The following is an 18,904-nucleotide window of genomic DNA, read 5'->3' as shown; positions in this document are numbered from 1 at the left end:
TGTGTTGAATGTGGCCTATTTTGTGGTGTATTCCAAGAATATTTTTTTGTAACAGACTGCTTCATAAACAAGGAAATTTAAAAAAAATCCCACTGTATGCTGTAGCAGCTATTTACAACCAGGTGTGTGCGAGGGACTTTGCCCTCTCTTTAACCCTAGTATAAGAGTCTGTTTTTGTCTCAGGGGCAGTTGATCCGGACGGGGGCAGGAAGCCATTGGAGTGGTCGTATATGGCAGCAGGACTGGGCACTCTCCTCGCTCTCTCACTCATTATAGTTATGGCTGTAAAGTTTCGAGTCTTCCACCGTTTCCTGGCCAGCTATAGACACTCGTTGCTGCATGAGAGCGATGGGATAAGCCAGTATGGACAAGAGGAGGTGGCCTTCCCCAACAACATATCGTCCCGAGTGGGGATGGGTCCTAGAACGCAGTATCAGCTAGATGACGATGATGATGGATTTATTGAAGACAATTACATCCAGACGAGTGAGAAGGAGCGGGCAGAGAGAGAGGCACAAGAGGACGAGGAGGAGGAGGACAGCGATGATGACCTGGATCTGCAGTTCACCATAGGCTGAGACTATCGTAAAGTACTGTGTAATAAATAGTATTCCCAAAATACATCTGTCATATATAGGCATTTCACAGAGAGAATGCCATTAAATAACATGTATAACATTTATTCTCATGGTCATTTTCAAAAATGTAGATGCTTTTGGGATCTATATGAACACATTAATGAATCTGAAAATCTACTGTTAGTGATATTTATTTGATTTTATATTTTACCAAACCAACTCTTTCCACATTAATAAAGGACTGTTGCACATTGTTAATGCTTTTTTCACAGTTTTTCAAATAACCCTTAGAAGAGATAGGTCGAGTTCTTGCCTCAGATGAGGCTGGTCCTGCTGGAGGACATGTCCCGACCGGAGACACTGAACACTTGGACAGTTCGTCCACTCAGTCTTCTGACTCTGTGGTTCCTGTGTGTTCTGCTCCTTCTCTGGCTCCTCTTGAAGAACATCAGCACACAGTAGAGGAGTACAGCCAGAGCCAGGGCTGCCCCTGCAGACAAAAGCCACGCACCGCACAGTAGCATGTCCCACCTGTCCCGCTCCCTCTTCACTGAGCCCACACAAAGCAGGGCTGTCCCACACAGAGACAATGCTGTACCCACAGCCAAGAGGAGTGCGGGGTCCCCGCGCCCACCACTCCTCAGTTGCTCTATACGCCGCCGGCTGCGCACACAGTTCATGTCTTGAATGGCAGAGCTCAGCAGCTGCTTGAGAAGCACCACCAGAGACAGAAGGCACATCACGGTGCCCACAGCCAGCCGCCACTCTCCTGACAGGCTGCTGGTGGTAGACAAGAGCCCCACTCCTCCTAAGCCCAGGCCCAGGATCAGAGCCACTGAGGCGCAGTAACAGAGCAGAGACTGGCGCGGCTGTCTGAACCACCACAGCTCCACCTGCTCATCCAGGACACGCCTCTGGAACAGGGCTGGCTCCAACTGCAGGGAACGCTGATGAAAAATCTGCACATCTGCCATGTCAACCTGTGGAAAGTGTACAATGTTCAGACACAATAAAACACAATCAGTTATGAATCAATTAATAATAAACGTCACACAATAAACTATGTTACATCTTTCAAAATATAATAATAAAACTCTGGTACAAGTGAACAATATTCAATTGCACATATATGCTCTAACTACACAATCATACAACTATATGTGCTATGTAGAAATCTATGCTGATCTATTAAAGCCTTCAGCACAGTCAACTGACTCGTAATGTGAACGACAGGCAGCAACAGAGGTCTTTCATTAATCAATACTTACATCAGGTAGGTGGAAGATAATATTGTTCTGCCACATACATCTCACCAGGCCACTTCAGATGCAGCAAAAGCACTTCAGTTACTCCAACCATGTGACCTTGATTCATGTTTTCCAGGTTATGTCTCTCTGACTACATCCAGCCGGTAAAAGCACACCATTCCAGCAATCCAGATGTCTCCCTCTTGTATTAAAAAAAAGAATAAATCCCTGATGCTGAGCCACACACAGGGACTGATTCTCTTACTGTCCTTCAAATCTTTAGGCCACTTTCAATCCTGCAGTCATTTCTTCGCACATCCATGACAGACGCTGACAAGTTGTGTAGGAGAAGCAGCTCAGCCCTCACCTATTGCTCTCCTCTATTGTATAGCATCTGATCTTGGAAAATCAACTTGTCAAAATAACAATGGACCAGCGAATCTGCCTTGGACCGTGCAAAGTGATTGTCCTGTCATAGCCTTGCTCCAGGACAGACAATAGACAGGGTGGTGCTGTGGGGAAGGCGCTCCCGGGCAGAGATGTGCTGGTGTGTTTGCTGTTGTGAGGGCCTGAGTGATGTCACTAGGAGCTGATAATGGGGTTTCTGTGATCCGGGGATAGCGTCATTCACTATGGCATGCAGCTTTTAGATTCGACACACTGGGTCTCCACGAGGCAATGAAACTGGTGGTGTGTGTCTGCTATGGTGACATATGACGCTCTTGACTCACAGAATACATGGCTGTTTAAAGCATAAACATAGCCTTAATTCTCCTTACTAACTTCACTGATCCTTTAAGGTCTTTTTTCTACTGTTAAGAGCTTGGTTTGCTTTCAATAACCCTACATGACATTTGCTATTTAAAAGACTATTATCTGAGAAGCACCTCTCAGAGGTCAATCACTAAAAAGCCAAGAAAAGGCGAATAATGATGGTGCGCTTACGCTCTCTAGTGGCTAAATCCTAAGGTACATGCTACAGGCTTAAGCGTCACATAATATTATTAATAATCGATACAATTTGACCCCAAACTAATTTTTATTGTTAGACACTTTATGATTATCTCAGAAACTTAATGTAACTTGATTGACTCAAAGGTTGAAACTTGCATCATTTGTTTTAACAGTCAATGCCTTAGAGTTGTCTAGTAATGACGCAAATTGTTCTTCTAGGACCCTGAGAGGCCCATGATTCATAAAAAAAAGAAAATTATTATTAAAAAATAATAGGCCATTATTTTGGTCACGATTTCGTTTGCGATTATATTGTTCTACCACATGGTGGCGATATCACACTAAAAGCAGAGCAGGTTACATGCGCGTAAAATTTCCCTCAATGAATAGATTAAAATAATAAAGCTTTTATTTCATTACATACATTTTATAGTTGTGAATTATCTAGCGCCGACCAAATGTGAGCGGCTAAAGCTCTCCTCAGACATGACTGTAACTTTACTGGGAGTGGGACATCTCCAGCTCTTCTGGAGATGTTGACTAAAGTCAGCTATATATATATATATATATATATATATATATATATATATATATATATAAAATAACAGAAAAACAAAAAAGTAATGTTATTTTTCAAAACTGACTTGACTGACTGACAAAGATGGATAAATGATTCCACACAGACCAAGGTCCAAACTGGATTCCTGTCTCCAGCACAGGTGCAGCCGCCTGTCTCAGCCATCAGTCAGATAAATTTGCTGCCACAGTATCTTGAAGTAGAAACAAATGCCACTGAAGGCAATCTAAGCAGTAATAGGGGGAAAAGCTGCTTCAACACATGCCTCCTATAGGTTAATTAACAGTGAAGAGACGACACAATGTCAAATAGCACGCAGAAGTGTGTGATTGCTGATGAAAAAGATGATATGGATGGCATAAACTGCATTCAACTTCCAATCCTAATACAAACTCCATTAGTTAGGCTCATAACTCGCACATTGATTAAGCTTTCTAACACATGCAGGAAATTGTCCATACACTGTCCATACAGAGCTTGTGTGAACTTGTGCATGCCCAATTTAACTGGTTATCAGTGGTTGAGTTTATGTAATGCTTCTTATTTTGGTGGGATAATACCTGTGATAAGTTGAAATCATAGTCTTTCACCTATGGAAGACCTAATACTGTAGCCTTTATGAGTAGCTCAAACAAAGTCTAGAATGATATGGATACAAAAAACAGGTACCTGCAAATTTTCTGCAACAAACTGTAATCTTAAGAGCCACAAAAGGATAGAGCACTATGTTGCCAGTATCTGAAATGGTACTTAAATGAGCAGACACATTAAAACAAGTAAGGTTGATGATAAATTATATCATAGCTTGTGTTCCTGGTGACTATGTTCTATTAATATGAGGATGATGTATTTTGTGTGTGAACAAACAATTGTACTGCATGTATAGTCAGGTAACTATGAATTATTATAAGTGATATTAAGTTTAAAGGCCCTGTGTAACATTTCGTACCCACTCCCGTCTCAGTTACAATCATGTCTGCAAAGGCACATGTTTGTTTGTGCATTTATGAGGTATTTTTGAAACTATGAAGATATCTGTCATAAAATAAATACTTGTATTTCAATTTTATTTATGGTCTAAAATTCAACGCGGTGTGGCATTAAATGTTTTACAAATGAACACAATGCATATAATTGGCCAATCGGCCTGCAATTTGATGTAACATAGTATAAAATAATAATATTTTTTCTAAAGTCACACAGTTGCTGATCTCAGTAACTAATTGTAATTCCCAGTGTCATAGCTTTGATTCATGAATCCCGTGCACAGGAAATGAGAAAGATCTTTCAGGTGTGATCAGCACAGTGCACGAGTCTGCGCAGTATTTTTGCTGTTCCTGTACTTTTCTGGACTGAGATGTCTGATGTATTTCCTGGGATCTGAGGTAGCCACTCCTCCAGTTTGGGGGTCACTGTCCCGAGTGCCCCAACGTCCACGAGCACCACTGATGCCTTCACCCTCCAGGCCTTCTCCAGCTCTTCTCTGAGCCCCTGGTATTTCTTTAGTTTCTCGTGTTGGTTTTTCCTGATGTTGAAATCACTTGGTATTATTACTATGTCGACCACAACGGCTTTCCTCTGCTCTTTGTCCTCCACCACAATGTCCGGTTGGTTCGCCTTTACCACTCTCTCTGTATCTGGAAGTCCCACAGGATCGTTTCTCGGTCATTCTCGACCACCTTTGGAGGTGTTTCCCACTTTGACCTTGTGGTTTCCAGCCCATACTCTGCACAGATGTTCCTGTACACTATGCCAGCCACTTGGTTTTGACATTCCATGAAACAGTAATCCACCGTTACACCTAACAGTTTATGTAATTATTATTCATATAAAAAACTTGGATGTTGCGTTCATGTGTCGTCTAAAGAGCCTATACTTTGTGATCCTATGGTGGTATAGGGTAACCATGAAAATGCTCATGTTTTTGGCTTGGATTATGGTTAATATCTTTGAAATCTTCCGGCCTATCCACATGAAACAAAAACTGGCACAAAGTTCAACGCCTTCTCCGTCTGCACAGATGAGTAAGGTTGAATTATTTTCTCATAAAGGTGTTCAAAAGTAGCATCAACACATTGGCATGATATTGGTCGCTTGAAAGGACTGTCAATCAAACGATGAATATGTCACAGTTTCACAGGACCCAGAACCAGAATACAGGACGAAGGTGGTTTATTTCTTAACAGGTAGGTGTGTAGTCGGCACGGGCAGGTCACGGGGAAGGTAGGTTGACAGGGAGGCAGAGGCAGACACGAAGGTGGTGAGTTGGGAGGGACAGGCTGAGGCGGACACGGAACTGGCTGGCAGGACCTGGACACAGGAGGTAAGTATGAGCAAAAATATTTAAAGCTAACTTGGAGCCACAATCTTTGCCCTAGCTATTAACAAAAATGAACTGGCAAGTGGTCACCAGGCTTCTTATTCTAGAAGTTCGGTGGTGGATTGAAGCCAGGTGGAGTGACAAACACACACATAAGGGAGGGGGAGAGACAAAACAGAACATGGAGTAGATTCTGACAAATATGGCAGAGTTGGAGACCTAATCTCTCACAAAATATGCTCAGGTTGACCATTTGTATATTATCTGTTTGGAGATTTCTTTCAAAAACTGCCTTTTTCACATAGTCGTATTAGCGCCAGCCCTCTACCTGACTTCATGACAACATCACATTTTAGAACGTGAACGCAATATTGTTATTATCAGTGTCCTTCTAATAGCTGTTCCTGGTCAATCATGACAACTGCCCTAAGCTGGTCTCTCTTAGTCATCAATGCAACTGTGTTCCTGCCCAGTGTAGCAGTGCACAGGCTGGGAGTGAACAGGAGGAAGGATTAAGTTATTCTTCAGCTTATCTCCATTAAAATGACTGATTATTCCGTCAGTGCTGGTCATGGCCTATATTTGAACAGCAGCCTTGTTCGCTCAGCCTCTAAGCCACTGGTGTTTTGAATCATACCACACCGACGCACTTTTATCTGTCATGGCATACAGTAACATTCAGAGGTGTGGCTAAAGCAATAATGTTACAGTTTAGCTAATGAAAAACAAGAGGTCCCTGTCTGTTGCTCCAATCACACAGAAGGTGAATAACCTACTTCATTTGCATTTAGATGGGTATCATGGTGTATTATGTCCAGAGGCTGTTTTAAAAAAGGGTTGTTTAACAAGACAAGGGACAAGGGACCTGTGCAGATGTGGAACAGGTGGAGTGGCTTAAACGGCTTAAAAATTAAATGTTCAAATTCTGGGGCCAGCCACCGGAAAAAGGTGGCTTCCCCTCTACAGGTCGGTGGGGAGTCCTTACCTCAAGTGGAGGAGTTCAAGTATCTCGGGGTCTTGTTCACGAGTGAGGGACGGATGGAGCGTGAGATCGACAGACGGATCGGTGCGGCGTCAGCAGTGATGCGGTCGCTGTATCGGTCTGTCGTGGTGAAGAGGTAGCTGAGTCGGGGGGCGAAGCTCTCGATTTACCGATCGATCTATGTTCCCACCCTCACCTATGGTCATGAGATTTGGGTAATGACCGAAAGGACAAGATCGCGAATACAAGCGGCCGAAATGAGTTTCCTTCGCAGGGTGGCTGGGCGCACCCTTCGAGATCGGGTGAGGAGCTCAGTTACCCGAGAGGAGTAACTGAAGGGAGGAGCCAGCTGAGGTGGCTAGGGCATCTGTTCCGGATGCCTCCTGGTCGCCTCCCGCGGGAGGTGTTCCAGGCATGTCCTAGTGGGACAAGGCCTCGTGGAAGACCCAGGACACGGTGGTGGGACTATGTCTCCGAGCTGGCCTGGTGTCGCCTCGGGGTCAGAACAGCTGGAGGAGGTGTGTGTGGATCGGCAAGTCTGGGCATCTCTGCTGAGACTGCTGCCCCCGAAACCCGGCCCCGGATAAAGCGGAAAAAAATGGATGGAGGGATGGATGGAAATTCTGGGGCCATATGTGAACCTACTGCAAGTCTATTTGTTTGAAAATGGATGACAACAATAATAGTTTTATTATATGATCTTTTCCAGAATTTTTGTTTTCCTGTTCCAAATCTGGCTTTACAAAATAATGATGGTGATGCGTATTTTGTATTTCTCAAGCATCAATTATTATTTGTTGTGCATTCAAATTAGTAATGTGTGTCTAATGGGTTTTGTGTAACAATAATCTACTAAAATACTTTTCTTTTCAGTGCATAGTTAGCTGAGAAGATCCTCTCCCTCCATTCACATTCTTCTACTATAAAAGCCAATAACTGCTACATCGACTTATCGCCCCAATTAATGATAGAAAAACAATATATATTTTGGTAATACAAACTGATTTGTGTTTCATTGAGTTTCCTGTTAATTGGAGCTTGTATGTGATAAAGGATGTGGTGTGTCCACACGTTGTTGTCTCACCATATGTCACTTTTCATTTGATCTTCTTTATTTAATATTCTTAATGCATGCCCTATAGGCTTATAGTTGAATGGTTTTAAGCTTAATTTGATCTTGATTCTGTGTTATATGTTTTATGTCGCACGTTTGCACCGAAAAAAATTCCCAGTTTGTGAACCTGTTCTCAAACATGGCAATAAAACTCTATTCTGATTCTGATATGTTAACCTCTTAACCCCCACCTGAACCAAGCACATTTTCTCCACTTTGGCTTCACCCAAATTTAAAAACTTAAAGGAACAGGCCACTGTTTTCACATACTGAGATAATTATGTTCTTACCTGAGCTTAGACGAGTTGAAACTTGTCTGGTCAAATAGCAAAATAGCAACAAAAATGAGGATGAAAACGCAACAAAAAACATGGCGAAAACACAGCAAAAAAGCAAAGAAAAAGCAACAAAAAACGACAAATGTTTGACAAAAACTTGGCGACAACAAAGTTCTGATCACTGTTGCAGGTCTTAGCTTTCAAATGAGGCCTTACACTGTTGCTCTCCAGTTGAGAAGTACTAGGCTATAGGTATTGTAAGGCATAATAATACCTTACGGCTTACAATACCTATAGCCTAGTACCCCTTTTTATCCGCTTAGAAAATCGACATGTTTAACTTTGTGTAACTGGAGTTGAATCGTGTAACTTTTCATGTAGCTGTATTTAAAGAGGGGGTATTATGCTTTTTTCAATCACATAGCACCAGTCTATATCACACTACAATGATGACGAAACCTTCTGTTGGTCTGTAAATGCAGTAAATTAAAATAACTGCCTTGTATAAAATTGCTCTCTCAAAATGGCTGTAGCGAATGTCTTGAAATAGGCCTCTGTCTCTTTAAGAACCTCTGACCCTTTCCGACACGCCACCTCCACACGCTGTCTGTGGCATCAGTGGGGAGGGGGTTCTGCTGAGGAGCAGTGGTTGGTTACTCGGCTGGTGATGAAAGCTCGGAGGCGTCTCCAGGAGGTGGGGGCGTTCCTAGGAGGACTCAGGCAAACCTATCCCTAAGATGGCTGCCATCAGAGTTATTACAGATTACTCAAAAATATGTGAATGTGCCAAGGCTTCAGGCTTTTTTTTAATAAGGGAATGACATAATAACATGATGTAAAGCTTGAAAAAAGTAGATTTTGCAGAAAACAGAAAATGTGGACTAACTTCACCCCAGTTTGGAATATGCTGGGAGAGGCTAAATGCTAACATCGTCTTTAGTCTTTGTGTGTGAATGAGCGCACGCACAAAGTCCAAACAGTTACGCATCAACTCGTCTAAGCTCATGAGATGAGGTGAGAACATATCTCAGCATGGAAAAACGGTGGCCTGTTCCTTTGAAGTGGTACGCATTTCTAGAACATGGGATTCCAGAGATTTCCATTTTTTAAAGCTAGCTTCAGTGGCATCACGCGGTCTTCGATGATAGTATCATTTATCCCAATATTTTCCTACATCATTATATTGAACTTCACGTCCCCTCCCGCCTATTTATGATATTGCACTCATCATTGTTGCGCATAATTAAATGTTTCAAAACTCTTTCAACACAAATCTTCTTTTTTCTTAACCCGCCTGAACCATACAGGAGCATCCTCAGAAGAAGCAAAAAAAAACAATTAACTCCCTGTCCCGCCTTCTCTCGCTCGTCACGCGAGTTTCAGCCAATTGGAGAGCGCGCGGCAGGACGGAGGCGGAGGTGCTGCACGGCGAGGAGGCAAGCGTCGCAGCGCTACAACAAGGAGCGAGGGGTCTGCTGTCGGGCTTTTGTTTAGTGGACGTGAATGAGCTCCATCACCTGCTCCAGAGATGTGGACGGATATACGGACACTGTTTTTGTTGCACTCGCTATTTCTGAGGCTTCATTTCTCCGGAGGTTAGTGCGTAATTATTTGCAGATCGATCTCCATTGGCGACGGGGAATAAAACATACAAAATATCTCCGTCCAGCGGGTAAATGAGCGGCGGGTGCAACTGGAAGCGCTTCTGTCGCTCAGTCCTTGTGCTTTCTCCTTTTAAACATGAGGAAAACACACTTGCTCTCAGTCATCACAAACTAGTTCCAATGCGCAATGTATTTTTTAAGTCAAGTCCGTATGCGTAAAATCACGTGGTTTGCTTTATGTATTAGAAACCGGAGGGGGCAAGTGTTTAGTGGCTGTGAGCATCCCTAGCCAACCGCATCAGTGGTTTGTAGCATGCCCTGTAGGAGCCGAGCATGCTCCCCTTTGCGAGGCAATTTAGTATTCTCCAGTAAGTTTAATCATGGCCTGTGAAAAGATAATAAGTGCAAGAAACAGGGCCCTGACGCTCTACCATCCAAATCCAATTGACCCGAATGAATGCTGAATATCAATTAGCCATTCATTTGCAAATTTCACTTGAACAACTACTGTTCCAACACAATTCGCAGTGCTTTTAACCTGAACGCAGCACTTTTTTTTCACGTGCTTATTGTGTTTTTCTCTTTCTGTAATAAAGCAACGGATGAGTGTGAAGATGGACAGTTTCAATGCAATAACCAGAGGTGTATACCGACCCTCTGGAGGTGTGACGACGATGACGACTGCTCAGACAACAGTGATGAAGAAAACTGCCGTAAGTGTCACGCAATCACGCGCACGCAACAATTACAATCATGCTGAAAATGTCAAAAGGGAAGTCATTATCACCATATAGGCCTATTGGGCTTCCCCCCCCCCCCCCCCCCCCCCCCCCCCGAAACAGCAATTTTGACACAGAAATGTTCTTGGGGAGTTTGTTGTTTTTGTTTTTTTCCCCTAATATTTTTCTTTCAATCAACCAGCTCTTTAATTAGTCTCTGAATTGATCATCACAGAGCTACAATTATCTTTTTTTATCGAAGCTAATGGCCCATATATAGTTTGAATACAAGAGGTTTATGAGGCATAGCTTCCCATCATTTTTAATTAAAGAACCACCGACTGCTTGTTAACTGGCTGTGATGATGCTTTATCCACAGTCACACACATGGGCCTTGAATGTTTTCCAATCAAGGCCCCGGATATGAGAGCAAAAAAAATCATAAAAGCTGGTCATGAGGAAATATCCAGGGCCATGTTGCTAAAAACTTCAACTGGTCTCACATGCAGAGATATGTTTACTGTTGACTACTTCGATTCGGTTTTGTGTAAGATTCTGACAAGTCTTGAATTATACGAAGACATTTTTGCGTTCTTAGCTTATGCAATTCAACCTATTTTTAAAATGCAAAGTTGCTCAAGTCTTTGGCAGGTCTTGAGGTCTTCTTGTTTGTGAGTGTAAATAATAGACTCAGCTTCCTCTCATTGACTGTGTGAGCCAGTGGCCTATATATATATTTGGGGATGCTTGCGCTGTATCCAGTGAAGTTGTGCCAAAACATAGCCCGTTTCCTTTGTGTCTGCTTTAATTGTGGCTCCGGAGAAATCCATGCACCTCCCTCACACATGCTTTACTGTATGAGCACATTCGCTGTGTCTGCTTTCTTTCTGCGTTCTTGTTCGTCTCAGTCTTTTATAAATGTCCTTGGCGTGAATATCTTTGGTTAGACGACTGTAGGTCTTTCAATTGTTGCGCTGTGCAGCATGTTCCCTCAGGCGCGTTCAGGAAAAGCAGGTCATTATTTGGAGTATTCTCACTAATAGAACTAATAGAATAGAGTAATGGATGACATTAGTGGCATGGGCAGGCGATACGAGACATGGAGGATGAATATTGAAATAAAACAAATATAGGTTTTGACAATGGAACCTTTTATTTTTACCTGTATTTGAAAATATGTTTGTATTGCTGGGTTTCAGAGATCACCATTTTCTAGCAGAGGTTCTCAAACTAGAGCTGGGACTGAGGACCCTTGACCAAACAGAGAACATTCCCCAAAACCCTGGAATGTCCTCTGTTCTCCTATTAACACTACAATAGATGCAGGCATGTGGAAACCGACATTGTAAAAAGAGTTGTTTCTCTTGAACTGCCAATTGTTAAAGATGATGTTATTGTTAAAAGGATTATCAGCGATTTTTAATGTATGTTTTGCTGACCCCTTCACACGGCTCAGGGACCCTTCGTGTTGAAATGAGCGTTTGCAAAATGACTGTTGAATTTCTTGTGTGGCTGACCGTGAACAAACCAGGGCTACCATCAGGACTTCATCACGTCTGATGTTTGAATATTCCGATCTGTATGACTTTGAAATGTCTTGTGCAGGTCAACCAGACACCTTTACTGGATGTAAAACAATAAATCAGTCTCCAAAAGCCATCGAAGCTGGAGCTACTGTCACTCACTGTTTACAATCGGTGTAAACCTACCATTATGATAGAAAATGGCCTTCAGTCTTTGATTTTTTTCCGTCCTCTCTGAGCGTGGATAATCACTGATTTTCCACCATTCACGAGTTCTGGATATTGCTTTTATCTTGTTTATTTTAAAAGGATTTCAGACGGTTTGAATGTTAAAAAAGTGCTTTGAAAAGCTGTTTAATATTCAAGCAATGGAGAAATAACAATCTAAAAACACTATGATTTGGTCCATAATTTGCATTTAGAGCACATTCGCTTCAGATTTATCAGTAAGGGAATAGTAGTAACAACAGGCTGCACAATTGATTGCAAGCAAATAGAAATCGTAATTTTATGAAATTAGCCGGAACAATTGCCCTCTTAAACAACATAATATCCCGTCTCTGTTGACTTTTTATCCTATATAACTGATTCTGATTAGTTTAGCGGTGGTGTTAATGCTCCTGGACGTGTTTAAGATGTGCAGTCTGAACCCAATCTTGATTTCATAAACAAATATCTCCATTATAGGATCTCTGTAATGCGCTGTAGAGTGTGGTCTGGACTTAGTTGTTTACGCTAATGTTGTTTTGAAATGTTTGTCCTGTGTCACTTAAAATTGAAATTCTATTCTATTACACCGATAGGCCACCAGCTGCAGTGAGTGTGCAACAGAGCATGATTGTGAAATATGCTGACAGATACAAACCTCTGCTGCAGTCCTGTATTAGTCTCACCTTGTTTCTGACCTGACGGCGTACAGTTGACCTCGGACACACCTTTAAACACTGTCAGTGCCTATGGAAATCTAATATAATTTATGCTGTGTGATGCATCCATCATCAGTCCGTAGTCCCATCCCCCCCAGACCTCCTCGAGTCTGCACCCACACCATCCCCCATCAGTCACCGGGCTCCCCACTGACCGTTGGTCTGCTCAGTCTTCAGATATACTGCACACGCACCCTCACATCATGGACAGATGCTAGTCTTATAATAAGATCGATATGCTTCTTGACATGAGGAATTCTTCATCAGAAATATCTGAATGTATTACTAATTTTATAAAATGTGCTAAATCAACCACCTGGTCTTGCATTTTGATGTAAAGTAATAATATATATATATATAGATATAGTCCCTCCTTCCCAGATCTCAGTATCTAATCAGTCTAGTATCCTCCTGCGTTGACCAATGAGACAAGCTTTTCTTGTGAACCAGCCTGTCAGTTCCAATCAGGAGGGAGGGCGAGGAGCTTGATCATTCACTTTTGAAAATTCAGTTCCTAGTCTCCTTATTTTGCAAACAAAGAGGGCTTCCTGGTTAAAGAAGGGAGGAATTTGATTGTCTACTTTAAAATTTCACTCAATCCCTCCTCACTTGGTAAACTTGCAGATTATCACTCAAAAAAAATAATCTCTCCAGGTGCAAGTGCAAACAGCCAAATTTGATAAATATTTACATAATTTTTTCCTCAAAACTTAAAAACTTATGTAATTGTTCATTTTTGATTTGAATGCTGCTCTGTGTTGATATTATAACCGCTTCTCTCAGCACAGTGCATGTTTGTGCGTGTTTACCCAAAAATGTACTAATTATTGATCACTAATTTTTGACACACATCAAGTTGGTTGGAAAAGATTTCAATATTAAAATAAGTGAAGATCAAACGATTAAAGGAATAGGCCACCGTTTTTACATACTGAGATATGTTCTTACCTCACTTTAGTCGAGTTAATATATCCCCGTCTGGTCTTTGTCCGTGCGCTCTGTCACGCAAACGGAGCACATACGCAGCCTCTCCCACATGTCACATAGCTCCAAAAAAGCTCACGATAGAAGCTACCAAGCTCTTCCACGTGTTCCCTATTTAAATAAAGTTACGTGAAGTGTTTTCATGCGAAGTATATTTACACAGAAATGTAACATGTCGATTTTATAAGCAGATAAAAAGGGGTACTATATTGTGAGGCGTAATGATACGAGGAGTAAAACGTCCGCGCAGTAACTCCTAAAGGTTATTGACGGAAGTGAGCGGGGGAAGTCTTTAGGAGTTACTGCGCGGACGTTTTGCTCCTCGTATCATTACGCCTCACAATATAGTCCCCCTTTTTATTTGCTTATAAAATCGACATGTTACATTTCTGTGTAAATACACTTTGCATGAAAACACTTCACGTAACTTTATTTAAATAGGAAACACGTGGAAGAGCTTGGTAGCTTCTATCGTGAGCTTTTTTGGAGCTATGTGACATGTGGGAGAGGCTGCGTATGTGCTCCGTTTGCGTGACAGTGCGCACGGACAAAGACCAGACGGGGATATATTAACACTTCTAAGGCTAGGTAAGAACATGTCTTAGTATATAAAAACGGTGGCCTATTCCTTTAAATAACACCTATACCATGATGCCACAGGGTTACTTTGTGAATATTTGCTGTTGTTTTAGCCCAACAAACAATGCAAAGAATCTGTCTTTTAATTAAGATCCATACAAATTAAATCGTCTTTAAGGAAGTGGAGTGAAACAGCATATGGCCAATGCCTGCAGCAATTTCTGTGAACCGCGTTCTTCCAGTGAGCCACTGAGACCCGAAACCAAATGAATTACACTGCGATGCCACAACCTGTGTTCAACACAACACGAGACTCGTATAACTTTAGCACTGCAGAAACAGTATTATATTTTTGTTAAATATTTCCATTCATTTTGTGGAAAAAATATTCTAAATAGATTTTACGTACATAAGCAAATAAAACACATTACAATATGCAGTGCTAGAGAAAATACAATGGTCTGTTATGCAGGAGAAGTTTATTTAGGACTCGCAGGACATGAACCTGAGACATTGCGCTGGTCTAACCATTCAAGTCTGGCTATGCTTCTACAGGAAGAGGTATAAATGCACCCTGTTGTGCGTCATTCTGATATGCATGCAAGCCAACAGTTAGTGCTTGAGAGCCACAGTAATGGCTACACGACAAAGATGGTACGACTTAACGATTTGATTCTGTTCTCTAATATGCAGAAAACAAAAAAAACACAATAGGCACAACAAAAGATCACAATAAAATCTATTGTCACATTGCAGTCGATGTGTAATACATCCTTAAGCCGTCAATGCACCAAGAACTTACCGATTGATTGGATCTGAGGTGGTAACTAAAAGCAACAGGTCGACCTAAAAAGATTCTCTGTTGATTATGTGTAACAGAAATGAATGAATATTTTGTACATGTTCAGGTCTCTCCTGAGCTTTTCTTCATTATCTACTGTATGTTGCGCCTGGTTCACTTTCTTCGCTTCATGCCGGTGTTTTCTGTGGCACAGATCAGAGCAGAGTGACACAGTCCGGCTCGACTCAGCACAGATCTTTTCATCTTTGCCCCTGATAAACCTGTTTCATCTGTTCATGAATTTTACATGCCTGCCTACTCCGTAAAGCTCCCAGTCAGCAGCACAGCGTTCCCTACCCCCTCCCTGTTGTGATCAGTACCTAAACTCCTTTACATTTGTGACACCGCGGCACCTCTCCACACCTGCTGCTGGAGCTGTTGTTTATCACCTCACTCAATATGAAACTTTTCAGTCGAGGCACGCCGCTTTTTCCACATTGCCGTGACTAAAGTCCTGCCAATGCACAAAGCCTTTACATCCTCTCAAGAGACACCACAAGACGCTGCACAGACGCTCGCTTTTGGATCTCTGTTTCTAAGCTCAGTTTTCACACGACACAGTCACATTTAAAAAAAAAAAAAAAAAAAAGAAAAAAGTATTGAAATGCACTTGAATATAAAATGAGTTCAAACATCTCTGGAGGGAGGCGGTGATTTTTTTTCTTAAGAGCATTCTATGAAAACGATTGAAATATTGTTTTACATTATCATGTAGGGCACTGTGGGCGATATTGAAACATGAAACACAGCAACAGAAGCCAAATGAATGCTAAGTGTGTATTGTTATTTGATTTCACCAACACACATGTAGTATGTCGAGAGTTCTGTTTAGAAGGAAAATTATGCCTATATTGAATTACTTTTTCCTACTCACTCCTATTAGCCGGCCTCTGTCATGCTCTGGGTGAGAAACAGGTGGTTTTAGTCATTTAAAGTGAAGTGTGAACTCTCGGAAGCAGATAGCATAGCGCTCGTGCTTTACAGTTAGAAGGTCCCGAGCTCAATCCCAGGCCAGAGCCTTTCTGTGTGAATGTTTGAATGTTCCTCATGTCGTGTAGGTTTCTCTGGGTGTTCCGGTTTCTCCTACCACTGAAAACATGTGCAATAGGCCAGAATCAATGAGAATGTTTGTGTGAATGAGGTGTGGTCGGAGGGGGTTGGCGGCACAGCCAAGCTCTTGTCAGTCTACCCAAGGGCAGCTGTGGCGATAATAGTAATACTGAGTATGACGTGAATGAATAAGTGCGACAGTGTGGCACTTTGAGAAAAGCGTTAAAAGCACAGTATAAGTCTTAAGTATTATTATTATTATTGTTAATTTGCTTAACCTCTAGGAAAAGCTGCTTCAAGTATGCGTCATGGAGGGACGATTTTTACCAAAACACCAAGGGCCAAACCTCACAACTGTAGCCAGTTAAACACAGTTTTCTATAAATGCCAGTGTTGTACAATATGTATGACCTAATGTGGTGTTTTACCAGGAAATTTAATCATTTTGGGGCCAGAGGTTGTATGCTAGAGGGCCAGATGTTGCCTACCCCCAGTATATACAGGTGTAAATTTTATACACGGGGTGGTGTCATTTTTATTTGGTTGTTTTTTGGTCAAATTATATTATTTTCATCAATCTAAGACAGTGTTTCCTCCAAGTCATGATTGTTTTGCAAGAATGTTGAATGTTATAGCTTACAAGAACATCAATGGTTTTCTGGATGATCGTCAATAAATAAGCAGCTGGCTCTGGGCTGTAGGTGCTCTAGGTGACCACCTCAGTGCCAGTCATGTGGGAGCTGCTGGCTGAGATAATTTAAAATGTGGTAATCTGCCAAACATTTATGTCCCGTCTGCTCTCTTGCTCTGGGGAAAGCGTCCACCACAGCTTATGGAGTTGACTTGTGAAAATGACAAGTCGGGTTTCTTGTTATAGACATGAAGAAGGCAACATGTGTCAACACTGCGAAGAGAGCTAATCTGGAACTGCAAGAAAGTCGGATAAGAGTGAGTGAAGTAGTTGTGATAGAAAGCGAGGAGAGTAAATCGTTGTGACCTGGAGGATGAGACTGGGAGGTTGTTTATGTTGCTGTCAAATTCTCTGGTAATCTCTGCGCTTGTTGACGCTGTACACACACACACATATAGAGATTATACGTTTATCTCTTCACGCATTGAGGCATGTCTCCTGTTGGGTCTGTATTCAATTTACTGTATGTTACGATATGTTTTTTATAAAGCGTGACAGATTCCTAAAAATAGCCCGGGTAAAGCAATTTCTTAGGACTGCCCTTGATGGATTCCCTTGTACCTGCCGTATTTTGGCGAAACTGAAAAAGTCAGGCCCCTTTGCAGCCTTCTCTTCGCGTTGTATCGGTCACTTGTCCTGAGCTCGCTGCCCGGCGACTGTCCCTGTCAATGTCAGCTCGCCCAAAGTCATTATTAGGAAGTCTGCTGCTCCAATAAAGCTATAATGGCAGATTAGTGAGTGAGCGTAGTAGTGAAGATGCTAGAAACAGATAAGGGGGAGGGGAGGGCCAGGATTAGTGGAACCAGCATGTCTGGTATGGTTGCTCATTTAACTTAAATGCACTTTAAAGCAATAATTTATGGTGTTTAAATGCACACATTACAACTGCCATTGCGAGCCTACCTGTTTTAGTTTAGCCAGAATAAACTCCTTTGTGTACGACTCGGCTATTGCAGTCAATGCTTTAGTTATATGACCACATCCTTACACTGGGTGTAATGCAAACATGCCAAATGACGCTATGTTGAAGGCAGTGACCGGTAACAAAGGTTCACACAACTGATGTGGCAATTTTGTTCAAGTTATATCGATTCCCTGGACATTTTTCATGGGTGTTCCGCTCAAATCTGAAGTCGGACCACACCGCTCATCTCTGAGTTCTCATGTTGCTGTTACCCGTAGGCCTGTCACGATAACAAATTTGAAGTTCAATACATTGAGGCAGGAAAGTATCGCGATAAATGATATTATTGACGCGATATTAGGTACTGTCAACTCTCAGGCATAAAAATGACAGTAAACCTTTGTTCTAAAAGTGCATGTTCATATCCTGAAATACCACACAAGCTGCAATAAACATGGATTATAATGCTACTCAATTTGCTCCAGTTAGAAATCAAAGTTTCATAAAGAAAAAATGGTTGGAAATGCTAATGAATGTACAGACAATAAATATAGAGCCCAAAAATATATTCAAGTCAATATAGTGATTAGTTTGAGATCTTTGAGTTCTATGGCATTTATCCGGGCCGGAGGTTGGAAATTTACCAGTTGCCAGCTGCTTGGAAAGCAGCATTAGTCTGGCTACATTTTCTCAGCCTAAATGAGTTTTTAAACCATGCCCAAATTTTGGTTAGAAACACTATGTGGCTCAACATATAAAAATATTGTCCTATGACTTACTAGTTCCCCTCCTCCTCTTCCTGAAAACTAGGCCTCCTTTTCTTTTCGTAAACATTTTCCTTGAGATAATACTGAGGCGTCCTGCCTGTGACTGCTGCTCCTCCTGCTCCATCACTTTGACAGAGGCCCACGAGGAAGAAGGCTGCCACATGTTGCCCCTCTGACTCAGCTGTGATGCTCTGAGCGCTGTGGGCTGATCGGGACCTGTCCAATGGTGATTTGTGCTTGTAGTTTACACACACAGGGCGCGACGC

The 18,904-nt window shown here is 42.0% G+C and overlaps 3 protein-coding genes across 4 annotated transcripts in view; 2 read left to right on the top strand and 1 right to left on the bottom strand.

Annotated features, from left to right (window-relative positions):
• LOC306973145 (uncharacterized protein) overlaps positions 1-597 on the top strand; it is a 1,164-nt gene extending 567 nt beyond the window's left edge. Inside the window, exon 2 of the mRNA XM_079569969.1 lies at positions 184-597. Within this exon, the coding sequence (XP_079426095.1) occupies positions 184-578 (395 nt within the window). The 3' untranslated portion in view covers positions 579-597. The remainder of the gene's footprint in view (positions 1-183) is intronic.
• A 286-nt stretch (positions 598-883) lies between these two features.
• On the bottom strand, positions 884-1,561 carry tmem125b (transmembrane protein 125b). The gene has a single exon (XM_079569968.1). The coding sequence runs from the start codon at positions 1,550-1,552 to the stop codon at positions 893-895; it is 660 nt and encodes a 219-aa protein (XP_079426094.1). The 5' UTR covers positions 1,553-1,561; the 3' UTR covers positions 884-892.
• A 7,903-nt stretch (positions 1,562-9,464) lies between these two features.
• The window catches only part of LOC306973134 (low-density lipoprotein receptor-related protein 8-like), a 73,659-nt gene continuing 64,219 nt past the window's right edge, over positions 9,465-18,904 (top strand). For both annotated transcript variants that reach the window (XM_079569951.1, XM_079569950.1), the window contains exons 1-2: positions 9,465-9,645; positions 10,251-10,367. In XM_079569951.1, the coding sequence (XP_079426077.1) occupies positions 9,579-9,645; positions 10,251-10,367 (184 nt within the window). In that variant the 5' untranslated portion in view covers positions 9,465-9,578. The remainder of the gene's footprint in view (positions 9,646-10,250; positions 10,368-18,904) is intronic.

The sequence above is a fragment of the Gobius niger genome (assembly GCF_951799975.1).
Source record: "Gobius niger genome assembly, chromosome: 13".
Taxonomy (NCBI): Eukaryota; Metazoa; Chordata; class Actinopteri; order Gobiiformes; family Gobiidae; genus Gobius; species Gobius niger.
Note: the sequence above shows the minus strand (reverse complement) of the source record. Positions and strands in the feature narration are given on the sequence as shown.